We start from the raw sequence: 27,022 nt of genomic DNA on the forward strand, positions 1-27,022 counted from the left end.
TCTTTCAGAGAAGTTTACCATTAAGCTGAAAAAGGAGCAGCAGATAAACCACTTTCCATGTGAATGTCTTTAAATGGCTTAGAAAGGGATTATGTTTTAAATATTCTTATACCTTTATGTAAATTGAGTATGCTAACATCCTTGCTGGGATGCCGATAAACTCCTCTCTCACCCACAGTCAACAGTACCTCTTCTTTAGCTGTCCTGATTAAATGAGTGACATTCACTACTGGCAAATCCCCCTGGAGTAACATTAGCTTGTGTGTGCCCAGCCACAATACCAGTAATGACATGATTCTGAGGGGATTTGAAACTCTACCTCAACAAATTTATTTCTGTTTTTCAATATATATTCAAAGCAATACTTTGGCATTGTAATGTGATTCTTGACAGGGCTAAGGTAAATTCATCATGCTAAACTGAAATGTTTCTGGCAGATGCCTACTCTGTAACAATCAAATTGTGTGTACTGTAATATATGACAACCACAGTGCTACTTCTAGTTGTAAAACTTGCAAGTGTAATTCTTTATTAATGCAAACTTGGAATGTAACTATGCAGTGTATTATCCCGCCTTATTTTTTCATTTAGAAAAACTTTTCAAGACAGTCTACCAACTTACAAATCATGGGAATTTTTGAGTGATTATAGAAAGAATACAACTTTTTTTTGTCACAAATATATGCAGGCATTTGATACTTTTCAAGATCAGACACTTGTTGAAATTTAAGAAAGCATACAAGTAACATGTCTTCTTTTATTAAATATTAATTTTACTCTCCATAGAAATAGTTATTTGTCCTAGGTGGATACTCTTTTTTTAAAGAAGAAATGATTAAAATGCCAATATTGTGTATTGAAATATTATAAAAAGAGATATGTTTTGAGATAACCTCTGACTAATTAGTGATACCATTTATATACTTCAGTACAGTTTATCATATTTTAGGTCAAAGAGCCTAAACAACAAAAAGTTTTGTTTAAAGGAAAATGTAATTCAAGTGAATGACAACCTTTTGACTTCATAATATAGTTAAAGCCTCAGCACATGTCTCCTTTAATTCCATGATATGAGCTCTGAAAAAAAAAAACAAAAACACTCAAGGCACCAAAATATACATTTTAACCAATTTAAGCTTTGGTTTGGATTTCCAGCACATTTTCCTCCATACTTTGAATAATTGTTATTTTCATGAACAGATAAAAACTTTCAGTTCATATTGTATGATCTAGTTGCCAGATGCAAATCAAGGTTCCACTTGGGCAGCTGCATTGTGATCCCCTTCCAGTACCATCCCCTACCTCTATGGACATGAAAGAACCCACGGAGCTTCCTAGTGCGCTGTTGACTCTCCTCCTCCCTTACAATCCTTAGCACCTATAATTTAGAGACATGCTTGAAAATTCATTAGTATTTGTGATGTGAATTTAAATATTTACATTTTAATGTAATTATTTTGTAAGAAAACAGAAGTTAATTCTATGATCCTCTTGCAAATTTTTTTTTTTTTTTTTGCTAAGAATAGAATAGCTAAAGCAGGTCTGGGTCACTTTATTGGAACTAAGGAAACATAATATGTGATGCACAGAACTTTAGACAAATTAGGCAACCCCTTGGGGCCAGTAAACACCCTCCTAGACTAACACAGAACTTGGAACAGGCCCAGTTGAAAATTTGAATCAGGTTTGCAGAAAGACAAAGGCTGGCAAGAATATAACTTTGGAAGATTTACTCACTAATTTTAGAGCTGCTGGAGGCCAACCAAAGAGATTTGGGTCATACATTACCTAAGACTTATGATGGGAACTGGACTTACTAAGCCAATTAAAGAATGATTCATTCAACCAGTCAGTAATCAGTAACTAGTTAGCAATCTGTTGATTTAGTTAAAAATGACCCATCCACTGTGGATGTAGCCCAGTGAAAATTTCTCCTGTCTTTCACTTATTATGCTCACAGTTGTCATCCAGTGTGTGGTAGTAACACAGATCCAGTTCTGCATGTTAAGTAATTCATGGTATACATATATATTCATTCATTCACATATTAATTCAGCATATATATAGATGAACACCTCTCATATGCCAGGCACCCTGGCGATCCTTTGTCCATGTCTCTTTGCTTCTGTTTGCTTCTCGCTTCTCTTCCCCTTCCCCCAACCCCTGCCTTACATCTATTAGCGTACATCCCTAGCATACTAGGAAACTGAAACCTTTTACTCCAGCATTTTCCTCACTGGTTCACCTACCTGCATACTATGTATAGTACCACACCCATCATGTAAACCCACGATGAAATTCTGACAGTTTCCTAATATTGGTGAAACTGTTTATAAGCACTTTCAGGTCCATTATCTCATTTAACGAATACTTGATACTGGTGACCTGAAACGTGTAGTGTATGCACTTTAAAACTTCTATGAATTTGGCTTTCATTGAACGTTCATACAGTTGGTTTTGTATGTAAACACTGGGCACATTTAACAGGCTCATTCACCTGGAATAGTCTTTCAGTTCTCTTTCAGAGTTGTGTTTAATTCAGTCCCTCCCCACTGCCCCCACATGTGTTTCTACAGTCAGTGCCTCAGGTCAGATCCTTACCATCTTTTGTGTAGATGAACCCACAATCTCTTAAGTCCCTAATATGTTCATCCTCAGTCCTTTATCATTCATCTGCTGCCCCAATAAAGTTATATCAAAATATAAATTTGATCTTGCTGTTTCCTTGATTTAAGTCCTCAGAAGGCTTTACTTTGCCTCCAGGTCAAAGTTCAGAAGTTCAGAAGCACTCAAAGTGTTTGCCTTTTTGAACTTAGTTCTGCTTTTCCCCAACATCACCAATTCTGTCCCTTCCAACATTACTGCAATTTCAAAATACACCAATAACTATTTACTTTCTCCAAATCCCAGTTCAAATATTACCTCTTCTAAGAAAACTTCCTGGCCCTCCTGGGGAGTGTTAGTCAGCCTCCACTTCTCTCCTTTCTTAGCAATTATACCATCTCTAGTATGTCTTTAATTCTGTCAAATTAATGTGCATTCTTTCTCTAAGCTATGAATTTGTCAATAGACATCTTGATATCCCTACTCCCAGAACAGGGTCTGGAACAAACAGATTATCCTTGGCTGACTGGGTGAATCTTGAGGCATCAATTAAAATCTCAGTTCACCAACTCAGTGGAGGGGTTGAACTGGAGGACTAAGTGATCCTGGACCTACTATAGCTTAGAACTATGACTCTGAAGACATATAGATGTCACATCCAGTTCTTTTGTTACTATTAGTTACATTCACATGGAGTCTCCAAATAGCACATTCCTGCAGGGATTCATTTCCAGGCTAAGCTTTCTATTGCGGGTCTGCTTATATTAATATTGTTGAGTCATTTTAGGTTGTAGGGAAACAGGAAAGCCTCATTGTCTCTAGCAATCCTAAAGCTCCTGGTAGTGGTACCTTCTTTCTTTCCCTCTCCCACCCTCAGCCAGTTTTAGTGTCAAATATTAGCATGGAAATGTGTGATCATTGAACTAGGAATTGTTACGTACATTTCTGGAGTATCTAGTATAGTTCTTGTGGTATTAGATTTGACTAACTGTGTTTAAGAGACAAACATCTAAGAGACCACCAGAATTTACATTATTTTGATAAATCTTAGCAACATATGATAACAGTATTGGATTCAGACAATGTGTGCATTTGTACACACACACACTCACTCTTTCTCACTCCCTCATTAGAGTACTGGCAGGAAACAGATGGCTCACTCCAAGGGCTTAGTTGCAGAGCATTTAATAAAAGGGACTGTTTACAGAGGAACAGCCAGTCAAAAGGTAACAAACATGGGCTTTTGAAGTGCCAGGAACTGGCATCAATGGGAAACATTCCTTCCCCATGCTGGAGGGGACAAGATCAGGGAGCTGTGGCCGTGGAGGGGTCACTGCACACTGCACCTCACCGGGAGGAATGGAGTTGTGAAAAATCACTGCCTAGCAGGAAGGGGGCCTGGGAGCAAGGTGAGAATTAATACCTTGACCTCTCTCTCCTCCCACCTTCTGATTTCCCATTAGTGCTTGGCATCAGCCAATGCCAACTGGGAATCAGAAATCAAGGAACCCTGGCACAGTGCAGGCAGAGACAGAGAGCAGATCTTGAGAGTCATATGGAGAATGACCAGCAAACAGTCTTTTGAAGAACATCTAACTCTTGACTCCTCATCCATCCAACTAGAGGGAAAAAGTCATTGATAAACAGGAACAAGACAGTGGAATACTGTGAGCTGATTGACTTTGGGGTCAGTGTGTAATAAGAAATAAGCAGCACAGTTAGGTAACTATGATTTTCAGTCTCCCTCAGAGCCCATGCCAGGATACCCACTAAAGGCAGCAAAGATGGGAGATAAGAAACAAGGTAGGTAAAATTCAGATCCCAACTTCCTCACTCCAGTTTTAACCCAAGCAGCTGTGACTGAATCTCTTTATTAAGTTATATATAGGATTTCTTTAAAAATATATTGTTCTAATGGAAAGACCTGGGAACAGAAATCAGGTTTCCTACATCCTACCAGTTACTATGTGGCTCTAGGAAGTGAACTGAAGCAATCTGTCCCCATTTTTTCATCTGTAAAATGGAAGTAAAAACGTATATCGTAGGTAAATGGTAGAGCAGCCGAGATCAAATGAGAAAATGTATGTGGTTTCCTTTTGAAAAGTTAAAAAGCTCTACAAATGTCAGGCCCGATCCCTTTTGGATACTATCTTGTAAAGCTGGTCCCTGACTATAAGCTTGTCAATATCACATCCTCTCTTTGAGGCTATCTTTCCTCTACACATGGAGCACTTTGCTCCACTCCAGCTGAAACATCACATACAAAGAAAAGATAAGCAGTAAGAAAATCCAAATGTGTTGGCAATACGGCTGCATGTTAAAAAGAAAGAACTAGATTCACGTTGAACTCCGTTTGCGTGGTGCATAACTCCCCTTTCCATAGGTCCTATTAACTTCAAAGGGAGCTCCATGCATGTAAATGATTATATTTATTGGATGCGCCAACTCCTTCTTATCCTCCGGGCGCAATTAGAAATATCAGAAAAATGAATGTCAGAGACTTGGATCCATGTTTGATATTCTATGGGAAATTTCCCATAGTTACAGATGTTAAAATTCCTGCCCAACTGTCCAGTTACAAATATGTAGTATTTCTTCTTTTATCATCCCTGGAATTATTTCTATTTTAGAATATTCTTTTCTTCATTTAAGGAAAAATATTCTCTTCAGGTCCAGACAAGCTAGTGATAATATCTGTGCTTGTTGTACAACTTGGTATAGTAATACAAGTTTAGACTGCAGAACCCCTCTCTTGCAAGTAACTGTTAGGGCGTCCCTGAGATTACACCAATACTTTTAGCAATCCCAGTCCCACTTCAAGTTCACTCTAGTATCTGCTGGTTGAGACAGTGCCTAGGAACTAAATTCCTGGGTGCCCACTTTAATATTACATTCACTAAACCATACTGTAATGTCAGTGTTTGCTGTAAGTTCAAGCCATTATCGATATTCTTGTTGTCTAGCTGTAAATTCAGGGTTTTTTCCCAGTTGAAATCACCACAATCACTGAAAACAGATGGCAGGTGTGTGGAGAACTGTACTTTTTGTACTGATTCGTTGTTCTTTTTAAATTCACTTGTCTCGTGGCTCTTGGTGGAACTCTCTCTAGAACTAATTCTGACAACAATTTAACATCTTCACCCTGTCTTATCAGTGAATTTAAGTGCCTTGCAAATGTTACAAGCATGGCTCCTCAGTGATGCTATGTATATTATACACCCATGAGGGCAGGTCAGCGTTTTAACTATACTTTTTTTTTTTAAGTGACAAAAAAGCAGAAACATGGAAGAAGCCCCTCAGAGTAAATATTTAGAACTATGATGAAAGAGAAAACATGCATACTATTCAGTGATGAAAACCCTCGTTGGAAATGTACCCACATGTAGAGTGAGAGATACAAAGATGTTTCAAAATAATATTTTGTTAAGCAACATGCTTTATAAAAATCATTCTAGCCAGTCTTATAGACAAACAAAACTACATGCACAAAGTAATTTGGATCCACTTTGAATTATCTGTGAGAAATTAGTAGGCAAAGATAGTCCAATTTCAGTAAATATTTATGGAGCAAAACAATCCGAAATATATATAACAATCAAATTTCTAGTGAAAATGTGTGTAAGTAGGTTTATTTTGAAAGGAAAAGTCCTACTCCCAGTGTCATAACCAATTAAATTCTCCAGGTAATGACCCCATTTGCATAGTGAGCGGAGCCCACAAGTGGGAATTTTAATGGGCACACCACCTGAGTACAGTAATCGAGAGTGACACGCCTTGAACTAGTTTTGTGCTTACCCCACTGAAAATTCTACTCATATTATTTTTAATGTCAAGCTACAAGTCAAATTTCAAGATGATGGATTTGTTCTTTTTTAAGCACTGAGTTTGAATAAAAGAAATGCTTTAATTCTGTTATGCATTGCATATCTTTGCTTTAACTAATCTGCAGTTCTGATTCTCACCATTGCTCCATTTTCTTCAGTGATTGGAATTTAATTTTATTCATTAATTTGTGAATAATTAGATAAAAAAAAAATGACATCCTCAGCAGCCAAATTGCTTTAGGATTGCCATTTAATGTACTTTTTACCAGAATATGTATTATCGTTAAGCTGGCATAATAGTTTACTAAAAATGTAATTGTATAAATATGCCCAATTATTCTTTCTGATGATCTAACAAAGTCTAATATGTATTCATGGGCATTTCCCTCCTCCTTCACCTCAACACCAATAAAACGTAGTTCCTGCAGAGCTGATCACAGATGCCTTGTCATCTGAAGGTGTTACTTTTAAAAGATATTCTCCTTCTCTCTCAGGCACTATTCATGTCCTTGAAAGAATTGTGCATTCTGATTGAGGGATCATATGAGGTCCACATTAAATTATATAATAAAGGTGATCTTGAGACACTTGAGAGTCAGACACACATGATGAACTGTGCTATCCAGGTTTTGAGATGACATTTTAAAACTTCTTTTGTTTCACTCGAAGATTGCTTGAGATCCTAACTATTTGTAGGTGTTTGACACCACTCCGTCACATCTGTAATTGGCATAGCATCCAGCAGACAGGCTCTGTACATCTTTACACTGCAACCTACCAAGTTAAGAATGTATTGGTTCAATATAAAACAGCAGGCTGTTTTTAGACATAGTTACTAGTGCACAAGCTTTAATATGGCCTGGCTTCATCCTATAATGAGATCTTTTGGTTCCCTGCTCAACGGGCTTTTATTCCTTTGCAAAAGGCTATGAACTATGTCAAGTGGATCAGCTGCTTTTGTACACCCTCTTTCTTGGCTTTGGAATGTAATTCCTTTGCTTCTACCCCTTTATGCATCAGACAGAACTTAAGAACCTTTTCAGTTTTTCAAGCTAAACTGAGAATTTGTGTGAATTTGCTTTTCACTGTTTTCCTAATAATTACATTCTCCACTGAACCTCAAAGACCTGCCTGAAAGTGAACACTTAATTGCAGAGCTATACTTCATCTTTAACAGATATATCTATACCCTCTGTTGGTAATATGTTGAGGCATGGTTAGCTAAATTGATTTCTTCACAGTCACCTCACAAATAAATTTGAGATTCTCTTTTAGCAAGGGTGAAGGTGAGGAGGGATCAAGGGCATAAATAATGGACAAACAGAATTACAACTAGTGGCTGCAGTTCTCTAGGAAGGCAAGGAACTACTCATTTTGACATTTGGCTGCTTGTGGTGGTGGTGGTTTAGTTGTTCAGTTGTGTCTGACTCTCTTGGCAGCTCAGGGGCTATAGTTACTGCCCAGGTGGAGAATGTCACCCAGCTGTCCCAGTGTGACGAAGAGTGAGATGCTGATTTCTGCTTGCCTAGATAGAAATTCTTTCTAGTTGAGGCTTTGATGTGGCTCTGCTTAGAATCCTGTTCACCTCCAGACTGCCTGTTGAACTTGACTAAAATTTGGTCATTTGGATGATACTCATTCACAGGCCTTTAGAGAGGGCAGTCAGTGTTCATTGGGAATTCTGCAATGTGAAAATACATGGCGGATTTAGTCACCAGTGATGACTTTTGCGAAAACCACCCCTCCACATTAGGTCTGCATCAACCCCTTCCATTTTAACCATAATCTCTAAAAGTAATCTGAAATGAACAAGTAAATATTCGTAGCCTCAGTAACAGTTTTCTCATGGAAAGTGGCAAACGTCTCCCGAAGGTTGAAACATCCTGAGGGTTTTTTGATTCCCTTGAGGGACTTAAAGAAAACAGTCACATAAATTTATTGATTATACGGGACATAGAGATGAAGGGTTAAAAAGAATGCCTTGTAGTACCCAAGCCTCAATTTTAAAATATAAATATTAAGTGTAGAATAAACCCTATCCCTATATTAACTGTCATTTAAAACAAAAATGGTATGCTTTTCTATATTAGTATTAAAATAAGAGAAAAATGGATATTATAGTGTCTGATGAAATTTTATCTTGCCTGTCAGATTAGATGTAATAAACTTACAGGCCTACAAATCACACGTAATTGGAAAGGGCATAAAGGTCTTGAATAGTATGAAAAATAATCTTATTAATAAATAAACATTCATTAGATGGTTGGGTAAATCTAGGCATTGAAACTGGAATTCAAGAAGGCAAGCCACAGAGACTCTGGACTCGAATCTTATTTATGTTAGGCAGTGACTTTGACGTTTATAACATTAGAATCTAGGGCACTGATAAGAGTTTGTATAGATGAAGAATGAAAAGTTATTACATAAGGTTGCCTTGGTTACTCCATGAACTGTTCAGAGAAACACTGGCTATTTCAGGTGAGGGAAATGGATATAGTCAATATACTATAAGAACACAAAAATAAAATTATTATACTCCTAAGTAAAATGTCTTCTCCTAAATAAAGTGATTCAAGGGGTTAAATACTAATAACAAAACATTTCCTACTACTTACAAATTGTGCCACTAAAAACCCTAGTTGAAAGTACTTCTGATGATTTACTTTTGGGTGAAATTCATTAAATACCCAATTCCATAGATCTTTTGTGTTTAATTCCAGCATATATATATATATATATATATATATATATATATATATATATTTACCACAGTTTTTTAATAAGCTGGGAGATAATTCCAAAGCAAATAGGTAAAAGCAATTTACTAAAAAACAAATGTGAAAAATGTGAATTTTGCTCTACTGTGAAGTTTTAACAGAAAACCATGTTTTACCATGTTTTGAAATCATTTGTCAACTATGATTTGCAGTATAAACTGATCTGAATCTTTCATAGTTCATTTATGGGCATGAGTCATGTGATTTACATAGGAGACTAAGAAATCTTTCAGAGAAGGATGTAACAAGAAAAGAAAATCCTAAGCTTTTAAATTATAGTTGAATTCATTTAAATATTGATCCATCAATTAGATTAATCATTTTTTTTTTATTTCAAAATAGTATATTCAGGATAATACAGGTCCAGTTTAAAAATATTTAAGATTACGTTTCCACATTTAAAGAGAGACCAAATCTGTAACTGTAAACTAGAGCACTTATGATGGCCATATAATTCAACAAAATATTTTACATACAGAAATTCTAAAATACATATTGAAAATATTTTCACATTTGCTACTTTTGTTTTTTTCATTTATTTTAAAAAATCATACAAGGTACTTTGTGGTATGACTGCAGAATAGACAATAGAGGAAAAGTACTATTAATATAAATATGAGATTAAAATTCTATCAATTAATGCTCTCTGTTACAGAGAAACATTATTTTAAAAGTGCTAACATCATCATTGTAAATAGCAGGATACACTTAAATATTAGACAAACTGTTTGGCATAGAATTTTTGCAGTATAACAGATATACTATTTTAATAATTCCAGGTCATTAGAAGGTTTTATATATCAATATAAAGTTGATACTCTTACATCCTAATATATATACATGTTAACTTTGGATATATGTAAATATTCAGATTCTGGTTACTAAGAAATAGTAGAAAGAGGTTCTCATATTTCATTTGTTACATCAAAAATGCTCTTTAGGCCAGGAAGAGATAGATAGCTGTTTACTAGAATTCTATTTAAGCCTGACAATTTAAGTGTGTGTGTGTGTGTGTGTGTGTAAAGAGCACTAAAAGGGGGATTCAAGAGTTTGCTATTTTTTTTTCTTTTTTAAGCCTTTTAAGTAATGATATAAGTGGAAACTAGGTTTCATCTCAAAGGAAAAATTCTTGGTGACATACCCATGCTTCAGGTTTTAAAATCTTAAAAGCCTACATTTGCTAAAAGGCTTCCTAAAAATATGCATTTGTTTTTACTATCAATTTGACATTCAATTGGAATAATAAAAAATAACTATTCATCCAAAGATATACTTTCAAAATTTCTACAAGGTATTACATTAAATCAAACCAAACTACAAGTTGGGGACATCAAGCTTAGCAGAAGAGCATGTAGTAGGAAAATTTACTCTTCTTTTCATCTGTACCACACAAAGTCTCTATGTCTTAGTAACTTACTAAGTCTTAATAAGTAACTTAATAAGTCTTACTTATTTCTTTACACTTAAGGATCTTTATAACCCACCATTTGGATTTAATGTAAAATTGCAATACTGAAATTTGGTCATAGTAATGGATGTCAAGATTCCCACTGCACTGGAAGGAATAATTTGTATTTAAAGTTAACTGTGCTTACAAATATTGGGGGGTTTGCTTCTTAACCAAATAACCCTTCCCCTTGCAAAATACTTAAAGCTCTCAAAAGAAAAGCATTTGAATAAATCAAAATCAAAATGCTGAGATTTTAATATAAAAATTTTCCTAATTTAAGTGCAACTTTTCAAAAGTGCTCCACATTCTTTATAAAATATAGGTATTTTAATAAAGCTTTGTTTTTATCAAAACTTTATCATAACCTCTAAATTATGTAAAAAAATGCTTATTTTTAGTTAACTTAAATTTTATAGTTTTTAAAGAAAGATGTATTGCCACAACTAAAGAAAATACATACATGAGGCATTTTTCTTGTAACTGCTCAAGGGCACAGTCAGCTCAGGTTGGTCACCTAAAACTTGGTCCTAAAGCTAATTCATTCAAGCAGCAGATGAATCACTCATCCCAAGAGGCCTCCTTCAAATGCCACATTCTCCTCGAAGCCCTCTGAATATTCCCATAGACGTTAGCTCTTCCTTTCTGTGTGTATCCCTACAGCCTTTTGAGTTTCTCTCTCATAATCATGACTTCGATATGCCTGTGGGCTGGCTTATTCTTTACAGGTCTCTCTGCCTAAACTTCCCTCTGCTTCTCTGGATGGCAGCTGAACGCCATCCGTCTCGGCGCTGCAGCAGGTCACACAAGGCAGGTGCTCCGCGTCTGTGAACCAGCAGAGCGTGGACACAGACGTGAGGTGCCCAGCGCTTGTGTGGGCGTGTTCCCCAAAGTCTACTCTAAGGAATCTTACTTTAACCATTGCAAAAACATTAACAATAAGTTGTCTGATTTAAATAACCACCAACAAAGAATACATTTGGAGCAAGGGGCTCCTAAGACTGGTTAAAAGAAACAGAGAGAGATAAGTATAAAAAGGAGGAGACATTTTGGTTTTTTTTCCTTCTTTTTTTCTGTTTTTGGCCAAAATGTCCCTCAGTCACTGCAACCTATTAACAAGTGTAAAAGTAGTTAAAATTTCACATATTAAACCATGTGGATTTGGTTAGAGGGAGAAAAAAAGGCTTTCAGAGATTACCTAAAATAACAAGTTAACAGTGCAAGTACTGGGTTGTTTGATGAGAATTTTACCACGTGCTTTTCTTTTCCCTCAAAAGAAAAAACTTAAAATACTCTCCAGTTTTAGCGCAAACAGAAGATAAATATTTATGAAGGAAAACAAATTCCACAGCACTCCATACAGATTTCCAGGCAGTCTGATGATTCACAACAGGCATCCATGATGCCACAGTCCATGTCACAAGGGCAGTTACAGTCATCTCCCATTTCATCTCCACAGCAGCAGCAGCAGGCTTCCGAGGTGCAGATGCCACACGAAGCTTGTCCCAGGACAATATTGCAGAGGGTCAGGAATTCACAGAACAGGCAGGCCAGGATACAGTGGACACAGCAGTCTTCATTTTCAGTTGGGAGGAGACCACACAGTCAGAGAAAGAAGGAACACAAAATATATAAATCATCAGTAAGCTGAATAATACTTGATGAAAGTAAGTAATCCAGAACCTAAAGACCTGCAGTCCTAGAAGTCTCCTGTGGGTTGGAAGGATGAAAAGAAACAGGTTAAATTTAAATGAACAATCTTGAGAAGCAGATACTGCATTTGGTGGGGAGGGAAAGACTGTAGTTGTGTATACATGTGTGTGTGTGCCTATGGGTTAGAGTATTACTCACTGTGCACTGGTCCTTCGTTCTAGGTTCCACACCTCTGTGCCTCTCATCCTTCTTCCCTATATCCTACTGCTCTCTGCTAAATGACATTAAAGTCCTTCAGAAAACAGAAAGTTACTGCAATGTCCCCACCTGCTCTAAAACTGCAAGGAAAAAAATTTAAAAATGATACATTCAGTATGTTATTGAATAATTAAATTAACAGCTAAATTGGAATCCATTAAACTGGGATCAGCATATTTTATTTCTCAATAAAACTGGCTCAATTTTATGGCCCCTGATTTTTTTGGTTTCACACGAATTAAAAACAGACCCTAGCCCCAACCATTGTTTCTGGGATAGTTCTGCCTATCTCTAACAAAGGATATGTACCTTAGCAAATGTGAATAATGACACAGTAACACTGCTTTCCCACTTGCCGTGCATGAAGTACTTTACTGAGACATCTCTAATGATGCCTTTTTGAACAACAAATGTCATGAACTGATATAAAGAAGTGAGAAATCAACAGATTACAATCTAATAAATTTAGTACACCATATTCTAAGCTTCTTTCCTCAGAATTTTGAGTCAAGTAAAAGGAGCAACTGAAGAAAATGTCTATTTCTGGAAGACTTTAATACATGCAATAAAATAATTTAAGACCAATGTTATAAGACATTTGTCTTATTTCAGAAATATTTATGAATTTTTAGCAGGACTATTTATAGGTGTGTGTTTGTGTTCCTTTCCTTCTTTAAAAATTTCATATGATGCAAGCTTTAATGAGGGGATTCTGCTTCCAAGAACAGCAACAGACAGTATAGAACAATCCCCTATCTATATCCCACTGTGACATGACTTATGTGTTTCTGTATTTGGCTTTAAGATTGAGTGCCTTTGATGGAGTTTCATCAAACTGTGTATTCCATCATAACCACCCCCTCCCCACCTTTGACTATTCCCCTGTTTCTCTATAGTCTCTAACTTAGCAGCGTCTATAAATTTGTAAAAGGGGGAAATGTGGGAAATACATACTTTACATGCCAGATGGCAAAAAGAGAGGAGGGTCAAGAAAAACTCAAAAAGGAAACTCCAGAGTTGTTTGTAGAATTAAAGGCTAGGAGTTCCCTGGTAACCTAATGGTTAGGATTCTTGGCTTTCACTGCCATGGTCCAGGTTCAATTCCTGGTCAGGGAGCTGAGATCGTGCAAGCTGCCTGGTTCAGCCAGAGGGGGGGAAAAAGAGGCTAAAAAAATACATTGGTGTTTCCTCCCATCCTTCTCAGGGCTAAGCCCACTCTCATATAAAATGGTCTATGGAACAACTGGAAAAGGATCATAGAATTCTAAGTCTGTGAGTTTCTGTCTTCCTCTAATGTTTTTAGTAGTACAGTAGTCTTCACTTACAGTAGTCCTCCACATTCCAAGACCCCCAGTGGATGCCTGAAATCAGGATAGTACTGAACTCTATATATTACTGTTTTTCCCCCATGCATACACTTATGATGAAGTCTAATTTATAAACTGGACAAAGAGAGTAACAATAACTACTAATAAAATATAGTAGTTATAACAACTTTCTATAATAAAAGTTATGTGAATGTAGTCTCTCTTGAAATATATAAATTTAATGCCTTTTCCATCTTAACTACACACTTATTATACACTATGGCCATAACTTTTACAGTTTGAGGTGAAATAACAAAATTATCATGAATTTCTTTTCTGTTCTTCACAATTTCATGGATAGAAGATTGATTCTTACTGCAGACTTTAGCAACCTCAGCATATAGTTTTTGTGTGTGTGTGTGTCTGTGTCTGTGTCTTTCCTTATTAAGTTGAGAACTTTCACCTATTCACTCAAAGAAGTGCGTGACAGCTTCTCTGTGGCATATCTGAGTTGCCAGGATCAGTACTCTTGCACTTTGGAGCTGTCATTATGTGAAATCAAAGTTACTTGAATACAAGCATGGTGATATTAAGACAGTTGGTCTGAAATCAAGAGGGTTGCTACATATGAACAGGTGGAACACACTGGACAAATGGATGATTCATGTTTTGGGTGGGATGGAGAGGATGGCATGAGATTTCGTCATGCTACTTGAAGCAGCATGCAATTTAAAACTTATGAATTGTCTATTTCTAGAGTCTTCTATTGAATACTTTGGTACTGTGAGTAAATGAAACCACAGAAAACAAAACCATACATAAGGGGGGACTATGGTATCCAATCATAGCAGGAGAACAGCGAAATCAACTCCATGGATCCAAGTCCATAGCCTTGGGAAGTCCTGGGTTTCTAGAGAGCCTCTACTTTCCTTCTTTCTACATTCCTTCTATAAGCTTTTATCCTGATATCTTATATGTCTCAGTTCAATAGAGTTTATCTAGGATTATGTTATCATCATGATTTGTAAAATATCTGAAACATTATAAAGAGCTGACTTTATTATTATTATTATTCCTATTAAGAAGTTAGTGTTTAACTGGCAAGCAAGTCAGTTCTATTCAACATATCTTCAAACAAATACCCATATTAACTAATTCTAAGGACACTTCCAACCTTAATTTGTATTCCGCTATGGAATGGCGTGTATTTCAAGACTAAGAGGGGAATCCATAAGAACTACCTGATACTGAAGTACCTTAAGCACAGTTATTGAACATTAGATCATTTATGGATTAATCATGAAATATATCATACATTGAAGTATATGTAGTGAACTTATCTTTAAGGGGAAAGAATGGCCTTCCCACCAGCCTTAGAGGGTTACAATACCTTTGAAACCCTCTTTGGTCCCTTCTTAAGTACATCTTCCTCTTCCCTTGCTTTTTGTTGTACTTTGTACAACAATGAATGTGTAAATATCCCTACATAATCTATCAGAAAGGAAATGATACCACATAAATTCCTGTAAGTAACATTTTTCTCAATATTATATGTTTCAGATATACCTTTCTTGATTCTTGTAGTTAAAGTTCACTTGTTTTACATTATATTTATCCATCCTATTTAGGAGTATTCTGGTCATTTCCAGTGTTTTGCTATTCCAAACATTAATGTTTGAAACAGGTTTGTGCAAGTCTCCTAGAGCCAACTTGCAAAATAACTGACAGTAGAATTGCTGGGCTCTAGGATGCACATATATTTAATCAAGTTAGGTAATACTGCATTTGTTTCTAAAGTGACTGCTCCAAAATGTATTCCCACAACCAAGTATGAGAATGCTCACTGCTCCACATCCTCACCAAACTTTGAAACTGTCATATTTTCATATATGCCAATTTGTTGGCATAAGATGTTCATGGCATCTCATGATGGTTTTCTTTTCATTTACTTGTTTACTAATAAATTTGAACATCTTTTCATGCTTTTGGTCATTCATGTTGCCTCTTCTTTGAAACAGGTGTCATGTATTTCCCTACTTTTCTATTGAATTGCCTGTTTTTCTTATTGACGTGTAGAAGTTTTTCATGTAGTGAAGACATCCATCCATCAGTCCTTTGTCAAATATGATTGTCCTCTCTTGGTACTGACTTTTTGAAGTAAAGAGATAAGATGCACATGAGTTTATGTTTAGACTGAGAGTTTGAAGTGATGGAGAGAAATTCAGTCAAATCTTTTCTTTAGCTGGAGATGCCAGATGGAGATATCAGATAGACTAAGGAAGTAAAGTGGAAGATTGACAAGTTTGGCTAATGAGTAAGTGAAAAGAAGAGGAGTTATTAACAAATTTGGTGTTGGAATGAAATAGAAAAGTTTTAGTGTCTTATTCAGAATAAGGGAGTCCAGCCATTCTGGTATACAGAACGGGATGGGAAACCAATAGTAGTCAGGAAGGAGTGACTGAATGTGAATGATATGAAATCAGCTGCCCTCAAGATGAAGAGGAATGGGGGTGACAGTCACAGCTAAACCATTCATAGCTGCTCAGAGAACATATTCATTTGAGAATTAAAATCTGTTCCAGATCTTAGACAATAGTGACAGTTGTTATACAAAAATCAGAAGCCCTAAGCCAAGAACAGATTCTCTCCAAATTTCCATTGGTAGCTAACAAGGTCTACAAAGAATTTAATTCTATTAAACTTTGTATTTTTAGTAAACAAAGAACCTGAAAAAATAAATTCTTAGTGCTAAATAGATCAAACACTCCTTGACTGTGTTCAACAACATAGTGTAATTTCTATAATGGATACCAATGGTGGTTTTATGTAGAAGAAGCCTGGCATTAATGAAGAAAAAGCATTTATTAATTAAGAAATGTGTTATCTTAGAAGAGATATTTTTACCACTCTTGTACTTTATTTATGAAACTTGGTAATAAATTCTATTTTAAGCTCTTTACAAATATCAATTCATTTGATTCAAATAACATCTCTAAGAAGCGATAATGGCATTATCCCCGTTTTACCACAGATAGGTTTTATAGAAAACTTAGGAGATCTGCTCAAAGTCACAAAGGCAGGCAGTAGCAGAGCCAGGATCGGAGCCCACACGATCCCCCTCTATCACCCATGGTCTAATCCAGCAGCCTATGCTGCTGGTGTGGGAATGACTACTTTTAACATTTCGTACATCTTCCTGGAGGAGGTCAGTTATAAATAACTAATTTCTGATGATTTGTCTTGCTGATCTTTTTTCAGCCTTGATTCATGTTTTCTTTCTAAAGATGAATCTGAATTTTAGTTTTAATGAAGACTTGATAGTAAATGTTATCCTCAAGAAAGAACAAAGTTGATGACTTGGAGAACTCGTAAATTTCCAGACCCATTGGTGAAATAGACAAAAGAGGGCAGGCAGCCAAGACAGAGATGGTGTCTCAATCAAAAGTAATCTAAATTTAAAACTTAAAAATTCAGGTATGAACAGGAGCAATGTAGAGAGTAAACAGGAACTCTACTGGTAGAGTATATGGTTATGACAGATTTTTAAAAAATAAGCTTTATTGGTAAATATTAAAACTTACAAAAAATAGTTATCCTATCCTGCATAATTTACTGGCAAAGTACTTTGGGCTGCTCTGAAAAATCAAATCTGAAGAAGCCACAATTCAAAATTCATTTCAGAGATTAAAGTGATATTAAGCAAGGTGCATTCATAGAGACATCTACCAAAACCACATCCATTTTCTGTACTTTATAAGTAGAAAAATACTCAGATATGACAACAAAAAAGGAACAAGCCAAAAAGTGAATCCCTAAATCCTATCAAATCAGTGTAATAACCTGATCTGAATTCCTTGCCAAAAGGATTTTTCTTTCCAGTTGTGTTCTGGAAAGCGTAGTTTGATTGTGACGGGAGGTAACGAAAAGGTTAAAATAATCTAAGAAGAAATAGCAGTTATAGTTTACTACCCCTCCCATCCCCAGGGGGATGGAAAATCATAAAAGGCATTGAGTTGTTGGTTTTATTTGAAGCAAAGAGAGGATTATAAGAATTAACAAACTAAGAAGACAAATGGAGAAACAAATTTTAAAAAAGATGAGCCCTTTGCATCCATGTAGTTCACTGTCAGAAATAATTGTTTTTCCTTCTGTTCTTGTGGTTTTTAGTTTTTATGGTTTTATTCGGTCATATTTGTAGTTTTTTGCCAAAAGCGTTTAACCTTTGAGAAGCCAACTAGGTTCTGGGAAGGATGCCTTTTCCAAACTGGGCCCAAAAGAATTGCACAATTCAGTGTGTTACTGAGAGGAGAATTCAGCACAAGACTGACAGCTACTGTAAATTTAGGAAAGCAAAGAAAGAAGTCAGCGGCCAAGGGGCTAGAAAGAAAGCATAAAGGGAAATACCTGGCACAGTGTTTGATTTTAAACACAAACAAACAAACAAAAACTAGTACAGATTACTTGAAGACATAAATCCAAACAAAATCTTTTAGTCCTCTGGAAGGTCATCAATGTTAAATCCCATGCAGCTGGCATATCTGGTAAGGGTCTGTTATAGCTTCCCAAGGCCATGAAGGTTAACAACTGAACCTTACTTAAACAGTATCTTACGTGACTGGTGGAAATATCTGTGACTAATTTGAGGCTCTTTGTTCTCTTTAAAATGAGACTGAAGATTTATTTTTGTAAGTAAACATGAGTTTAATAATAAAATTATCCCAAATTGATTTACCCAATCATTGGTAGCCCCAAATACTAGGCAAATATGAGAAAAGCAATTTGTTATAGTGAAAGGAACCCAAAAAGCCATCAGAAAACTCTGTACAGTAAACTCAGCTGTACTCTAAATAAGTCTATTTTTTTAGTTTCCTTCTTTTAAGATGTGGTATGACAGGTGCTTTGAATTTCTTGGAACAAAGACACCAAACAGCAGAGTACAGGGAAGGGCAAACAGCAGTGAATTCTGAGAATAACCCACAACCCATTTTTGAGCAAAGGCAGGTTTGTATGTGTCTTATCATGAGTAATCTCTAATAACACTTCCTCTGACTGAAAATGCTTGAAAATACTTTATCAGGTCCCCATCATGTAAAGTATATACAAAGAAACGGGTTCATTATTTTTTTTCCAACAGGCCAACGATATGCCAAAGAGCAAATGCAGATTGAAACATGAGCAGTCAGTATGTGTAATTAGTAATTCAGGAAACTGTACTGCAATCAAACCTGACTCTAGCTTTATAAGCAGAGTCAGAGCACCCATAGGTGACTCCATGTCTTTAGCTGCTGAGGCTCACATCCACCCCGGGAGGACAAAGGGGGACTCACCATGCAGGCTAGATACTGCTTTGCTGCAACTGTTTCTCAATAAAATCCAAAAGCAGGCTGAAAGTGGGTTTTGGTCATCCTGAATCGCAGCCAGGATGGCTAAGTTAGTATCTGGCCTCTGTGAAAAGTCAGCTGTGAAGGACGAGATGTAGACATCTCCAGGGAGTTCCGCTCTTCAAGTGATTGTGGGGGCAGGAAATATTTACTAAGACGGCACGGTAGCTCAGCTCCAAGGAGCTGTGTGTGTTCAAGCCAGAGGACGCACAGCATTCTGGCCTACGGCCCTAGAATGACCGGCTGCTTGCATAAATTGGCCTGAAGTCGCCTCCCACACAGAGCCCTCTGGCACACTGCTGTCCCAGCGAGGCCATGCATCTTAGCCAAAACACAGTCAAGATTTTCCTAGTAGGGAAGAAAGTGAGATAGGTCAGGAGGTAAAAGAAAGAGAGCAAGTTACGTTTTCCACTGCAGCATAAAGATCACACTTAGAGAAACTGAACAATAACCTTTACTATTATCTTTCCTCTAAATGAACTCAAAAGAACTGGAAGAAAAACAGCACCATTCTCCCCTACCCTATAGAGAGACTCCTTGATCATTTTCCTAACACGTGTCCAAGTCCTGGAGTCCCTTCTCCTCCTATGGGAAGTGCATTCATATTTTAAATTACAGTAAGTGGAGAGCAGGTTTTTTTTTTTCCATTCTCCTCTTTGTTGATCCTGCTGCTTGATTTGCAGCTGATTGATTAAAATATTCCTAATTCTCAGAAGAAATTTGATCCAGTGATTGTCGGTCATGACTTAACTTTAATCCTGATTCAAGTAGTCCTTTCTAGAGTCACCTTTTATAAAGTCTAAGAAGGAAACAAAAAGTGAAACAAAAAGTTTCCTAGGAGCTTTAGACAGAAACCTGCCAGGGAGTTAAATGCTGAGTTAGTAGAAGTGTTTAATTTAAAACACATTAAAAGAAAAGTATGTGGGCAGTGAGGCAGCAAAAGAAAAGTGAAAAAATATCAATGGTGCAAGTATTATTTATATTAGTTTACTGAATCTCTACATATTTAAAATCATATATTTGATTGCTGGTAATAAGTTACTGTCCTCAAAGGGTTAAGATAAGGATTAAAAGAGACAATATATACAAAGTACTCAGTAAAGAATTTATCATGTAAGTACTTAATAAATATTATTACTGTGATAACAATGATGACGATGGCACAATATTTATTCTAGAGAGGCTACAACTCTCTACCTTTCAATGTATTGTTCACTCTGATTACCACACCAAAATAGAGCCATTCTATTTTAACCTAAGAAGGTTTATTAAAGGCTCTGTTCTTAGTTCAAATACTTAAAAAGAAGACTCAAGAAGGCAATTCTAAGAGAATTTGCAGAAGAGTGGAGCAGAAATCTGCCTGGAAAGATTTAGTCAATCTTGTGTGTTTGGCTACAGCAGGAGATTTAAAAATAATAATCTTTTCCCATATTTAAACTATTATCCATTTATTTTCTCAAGAAGCTAGAAAGCAAAGACAGTAAAACCATACTTGAACCTACTCAGTGCTGACTTTATTAGCTGGCCAGTTGAAATATCTCTAATCCAAAAAGTTTAATTAATAGGAAGGTTGACTTTAACTTTTGGATAACAAAATCTACTTTAGATCTTAAAAGCATTTTCCTAGAAAGAATCACTACATAAACAGTCTGCTAAAGTTGGTCACAATATTATCTATGTTTAGGACAAAAAATAAGTATAAGAAAATATATATTTGTATAAAAATGATGTAAGAAATCTCTCCCAAAAGCTTAATATTTTCCCATTTTTATTTTTGCCACTGTGTTTATTTTACAATTTACCTTTCAGCCTCACATTTTCTGATTTGTGCTTGTTTAAATATTGTGCCAAAGTATATAATGAAAAAGAATTAGCATTTTTTTTAAGCCATGTAGGTATCCTACATGGGTTATCATGTAAAAGATGATGATGGTAATAATAATATAAACAGTAAACAGTAAAATAATACTTTTGCCATATGGGATTCTATTTATTCATTTTTATTGACATATAGTTTACATATTAGTCTCAGGTGTACGTATTTGTATATGCTGCAAAATGATCACCAGTGTGTCTCAGGAACATCCGTTATTGTATATAATTACACATATTTTTTCTCTCAGAGAAACTTTCAAATATGTAATACAGTACTACTAATTATAGTCAATCCACACAACTTATTTATTTTATAATGGGAAATTTATAGCTTTTGACACCCTGCAACCATTTTGTCTGCCGCCCCCCTCCCCACCTCCAGGCTCTGGCCACCAGCAACCTGGTCCTTTCCTCTATAGTTGTTAAGATGCCACATATAAGATCATAATGATATTTTGTCTTTGTCTGATTTATTTCACTTAGCATAATGCTCTGAAGGTTCATCCATGTTGTTGCAAATGGCAAGGTTTCCTTCTTTTTAATGGCTGAATAATATTCCATGGTATAATATACACCATATATTCTTTAACCATTGATCAATCAGTAGACACTTAAGATTGTTTCCATATCTTGGCTATTGTAGATAATGCTGCAATGAACACTGGGGTACCTTTTTGAATTAGTGTTTTTATTTTCTTCAGATGAATACGTGGAAGTGGAATTGCTGGATCACATGGTCATTCTATTTTAATTTTCTGAGAAACCTCCATACTGTTTTCATAGTGACTACCAATTTACATTCTCTTCTACAGTGTACAAGGCTTCCCTTTTCTCCACAATCTTACCAGCACTTATTTCTTGTCTTTTAGAAAACAGCCATTCTAACAGGTGTGAAGTGATATCTCATTGTAGTTTTTAAATCAGATTGTTTCTTTGCTATTGAGCTATAGGAATTATTTATATATTTTGGAAATTAATCCAAATTTGCATATACTTTCTCCCATTTAGTAGACTGCCTTTCATTTTGTCACTGGTTTCCTTTGTCTTGAATAAACTTTTTAGTCTGAAGTACCCTTACTTGTTTATTTTTGCTTTAAATGCAACACCTTTGATTTCTGGATCAAATCTAAAAAGTCATCACCAAGAACTGTGTCAAGGATCTGACTACCTATGCTTTCTTCAGGCCTTAAATTCAAGTCTTCAGTCTTATAATAATTTTTGTCTATGGTATAAGATAGTGGTTATATCTTTTGATATAACCAGTTTCTTCCTTTTGAACATGGCTATCCAGTTTTCACAGCATCATTTATTAGTGTCTGTCCTTCCCCTATTGTATATTCTTGTCTCCTTTGTCATAAATTAACGGACCATATATCTGTGGGCTTATTTCTGAGCTCTCTCTTCTGTTCCATTGGTTAATGTGTCTGTTTTTATGCCAATACCATACTGCTTTGTATTATAATTTTGTATTATAGTCAAAATCAGAGCACATGATTTCCTGGTTTTGTTCCTTTCTCAAGATTGCTTTGACTATTCTGGATCTTTTGTAGTTCCATACACATTTCAGAATCGCTTGTTCTATTTCTGTGGAAAATGCCACTGGCATTTTGATAGGGATTGCACTAAATCTGTATATTGCTTTGGATAGTATGGACATTTTAATATTATGGATTTGTGCTAATCCATGAGCACAAATATCTTCCCATTTATTTTTCTTCAGTTCCTTTCATCAATGTCTTATAGTGTTCAGTATAGAGGTCTTTCATTTCTTTGGTTAAATTTATTCCTGGGTATTCATTTTGATGTAGTTATAAATGGTATTATTTTAAGTTTGATAGCTTATTATTGGTGTACAGAAATGGAACAGACTTTAATATTAATACTGGATACAACAACTTTATTGACTTCAATGATTAGATCTAACAGTTTTTGGAAGTGTCTAGACATGGTTTTCTATACATCCATAAGATCATGTCATCTGCAAACAGAGACATTTATACTTCTTTTTAAATTGAATGTCTACTTTTTCTTGCCTAATTGCTCTGTCTAGGGCTTCCAGTACTATACTGAATAAAAGTGGTGAGAATAGGCATCCTTGTTTTGTTCCCAATCCTAGAAGAAACCCTTTCAGCTTGTCCTGTTGAATATGTTAGTGGTGGGCATATCATATATGGCCTGCATTATATTTAGGTATGCTCCCTCTATGCCTACTTTTTTGAGAATTTTTGTCACAAAGGATGTTGAATTTTGTCCAATGTTTTTTCTACATCTATTGAAATGATCATGATTTTTATCCTCCATTTTGTTAATGTGGTATATCACACTGATTTGTGGATGCTGAATCACATACTTGCATCCCTGGAATAAACCCCAGTTGATCATGGAGTAAGATCCTTTTGATGTATTGAATTCAGTTAGCTAATATTTTGTCAAGGATGTTTGCATCTTTGTTCATCAAGGATAGCATCATGTAATTTTTGTGTGTGTGTGTGTGGTGTTTTTGTTTATTTTTGGTATCAGAGTAATGCTAGTCTCATAAAAATCTGCAAGTATTCCCTCCTCTTCTATTTTCTGGAAGAGTTTGAGAAGGACTGGTATTCATTCTTCTTTAAAAGTTTGGAAGAATTCACCAATAAAGCCATCTAGTTCTAACTTTTGTTTATTGGAAGGATTTTTTTTTTTTAATTTTCGTTACTGATTCAATCTCCTTCCTAAAAATAGGTCTTTTTGGATATTCTATTTCTTCCTGATTCAATCTTAGTAAGCTGCATGTTTCTAGAAATTTATCCAAGTTGTCTATTTGTTGGAAAATAATTGTTCATAGAATCCTATGTTCCTTTATGTGGTAAAATTTATAATGTTTACTTTTCCTTTTCTGATTCTGAGTCATCTCTCTTGGTGAGTCTATCTATTTCACTTATTTCCACTCTGATTTTTGTAGTTTTCTTCCTTCTACTAACTTTAGACTTTGTTCTTATTTTTCTAGTTCCTTGCAGTATAAATTAAGCTGTTTGAGATTTTTCTGGTTTCTTGAGGTAGGCATTTATTAGTATATACTTTCCACATAGAATTGCTTTGCTTTGTCCCATAAATTTTGATAAGTTGTATTTCCTTTTCATTTGTCTCAAGGTATTTTATTTCTCTTTTGATTTCTTCTTTGGCCCACTGGTTATTCAATAGCATGTTGTTTAATCATTGCACATTTATGAATATTCCAGTTTTTTATATATATACAGTTGATTTACAATGTGTTAATTTGTGTACAGCAAAGTGATTCAGTTATACAACTATATATATATATATTATTTTTCATACTCTTTTCCATTATGGTTAGTCACAGGATATTGAATATAGCTCCCTGTGCTATACAATAGGACTTCATTGTTTATCCATCTTATATGTAAGATTGCCTCTGCTAACTCCCATTCCTTTTCTTTCCTACCTCACCTCACCCCCCTGAAAACCACAAGTCTGTTCTCTATGTCTGTGAGTCTGTTTTTGTTTCATAGATGTGTTTATTTGTATAGAATTCTAGAGTCTACATATAAGTGATATCGTGTTTGTCTTTCTGACTTCCTTTAGCATAATAATCTCTAGGTCCATCCATGTTTCTGCAAATGGCACTGTTTCATTCTTCTTTATGGCTGAGTAATATTCCACTGTATATATGCACCACATCTTTTGCTGATGGACATTTGGGTTGTTTCTATGTCTTGGCTGCTGTAAATAATGCTGCTATGAACACAGGAGTGCAAGTAATCTTTTCAAATTATAGTCTTGTCTGGGTATATGCCCAGGAGTGGGACTGCTAGATCATATGGCAACTCAACTTTTAGTTTCTTTGAGGAACCTCCATATGTTTTCCATAGTGGCTACACCAATTTACATTCCCACCAACAGTATAGGAGGGTTCCTTTTTCTCTCCACACTCTCAAGCATTTGTAGACTTTTTAATGAGGGTCATTCTGACTGGCGTGAGGTAGTATGCTGTAGTAGTCCTGGTGGCTATCAGAGGCAGGTGATATACAGATGACTCTGGGGAGCACTCATAAGAATCAAGGTGTTCAATCATGGCCAACTCTTTGTGACATGAATACTCCACACCAGGCTCCTCTGTCCATGAAATTCTCCAAGCAAGAATATTGGAGTGGGTAGCCATTCCCTTCTCCAGGGTATCTTCCCAATTCAGGGTTTGAACCTGGTTTTCCAACATTGCAGGCGGATTCTTTACCATCTGAGCCACCAGGAAAAGCCCCAGAGAAGGGTACAAGTTCCCTTAGTGGGAGATACCAGTGGACTGGAGGGAGGGGAACACAGAGATGGTGCCCGCCAGCCTCTGTGCCCAGAGAGAAATTCAGTAGGCCCTAGATGTGTGTGTGTGTTAAATGCTTGTCCCTCGGGTTGATATTTAAAGTTAAGCAAATAGGTCTCGTTCACATATTGTCTGGCACCTCGCAATTGGTTGTCTTTGCACCGGTGACAGGTGATTCAAAGCAAGCAAGCCCTTTAAGAGCTATTTTTCAGTCACTATAACCGTGTGGATCTCATGGAAGGACAGTATCATTGGCTTTTCAAACCTTAGATGTTTTGGGAACTTATCTCTCTGCAGGTCTTAAAAGTCTCTGATATGAAGTTTAAACCCCCTACCCTCAGGGAGAAGCTCCAGGTTTTGAGTTTCCTCTGGTTGTGGGTCACTACACCAAGATTTTGTCTCAGCCCCACTTAACTGCTTTGATATAGGTTTTTTTCTCATTTGCCTAATGTTTAGGAGTTGTTCAGCTTCCAAACCTCAAGTCTCCAAGGTCCTTTGTAAAGAGGAACTTTTATCTTCTTGAGTTATATATTTGGTATGTCTTTGGGAGGAGGTGAGTTCAGGATGGTCTATGTCACCATCTGGAATCGGTACTCCCCATCTGGAGTATTTGTAGGCTAATATCAGTGGCTATTCGAGAGCCCCCAGCGTTGGCCATGTGATGTGAGGTTTTTGTGGCAGCATGGGAGTAAACGAACAGACTAGGGGGACGCTGACAATATCCGCGGGGCTGGGGCCAGACACAACAACACTTCCGCAACTTGAGCGCTCCTTAGCAAGGGTTCAAAGGGCTGAGGGGCCCCAGCAGCTCCTGCAGCCCCCATGGAGGCAGGCCAGCATCCCAGCAGGACACGCAGGCCTCACACAGGCAGGATGAGCCTCACTTAAGGCCAGGGTGTGCTCCCAGGCCCTGACAGCGAAGCCAGGCCCCCACCAAAGAGGCACAGCAGTCCAACAGACACTGCAGGCAAGATGAAGGGGAACAAGAAGCGTAAAACGTTCAGGCAAAATGAGACACCAAAGCACATGTCAAAGCTGTGCACAGGAGGTGAATCCTGTTATTTACGGAATTAATTTGTGAATCAATGATGGCATTGTTCCTCTTCCCACATCGTGCGCTCTCTCCACCCATGTATCTCTCAATGTCATCTGAATTTTTTTTTTAAGACACCAACACAAGTCAAAGAGGAACAGGGCAGCAGAACACTGAAATCATAAGGTATAAATACTTCTACCTTAATTTAGTGTACAAACAACTCCAGAGCCAAGAAAAATCTATGATCACATTGTTGGCGATACTCTCTAATTGACAAGAGTAGATAAGCCTAGTTTTCTAATTAAAAAAAAAAATCTGTAGCCTTTTTATAACACTTTAAATTGTGCAAAAGAATATAAAAATTCTCTTTTCAGCACTTAGTTACTTCCTAATCCTCTGCACCTCATCACGGCCACTCCCCAGTTGAGGTTTTCCTGAACCACAGCTCATTCCTACTATGACAGTTCAGGCAGTAAATGCCAGAACTACCAAAAGAAGTGCTGTGTCTGTGGTGGTTGTTGCTGTTTGTATGTTTGGTTTTGAGTAGG

The 27,022-nt window shown here is 36.4% G+C and overlaps 1 protein-coding gene and 1 long non-coding RNA gene across 3 annotated transcripts in view; one reads left to right on the forward strand and one right to left on the reverse strand.

Moving 5' to 3' along the window:
* The window catches only part of LOC122438350, a 388,736-nt gene that overhangs the window by 356,712 nt on the left and 5,002 nt on the right, over window positions 1-27,022 (forward strand). The gene's annotated exons all lie outside the window — the stretch shown is intronic.
* MDFIC (MyoD family inhibitor domain containing) overlaps window positions 9,513-27,022 on the reverse strand; it is a 93,695-nt gene continuing 76,185 nt past the window's right edge. For both annotated transcript variants that reach the window (XM_043463143.1, XM_043463142.1), the window contains exon 5: window positions 9,513-12,226. In XM_043463143.1, coding sequence (XP_043319078.1) covers window positions 11,979-12,226 — 248 coding nt within the window. In that variant the 3' untranslated portion in view covers window positions 9,513-11,978. The remainder of the gene's footprint in view (window positions 12,227-27,022) is intronic.

The sequence above is a fragment of the Cervus canadensis genome, chromosome 3, assembly GCF_019320065.1.
Source record: "Cervus canadensis isolate Bull #8, Minnesota chromosome 3, ASM1932006v1, whole genome shotgun sequence".
Lineage (NCBI taxonomy): Eukaryota > Metazoa > Chordata > Mammalia > Artiodactyla > Cervidae > Cervus > Cervus canadensis.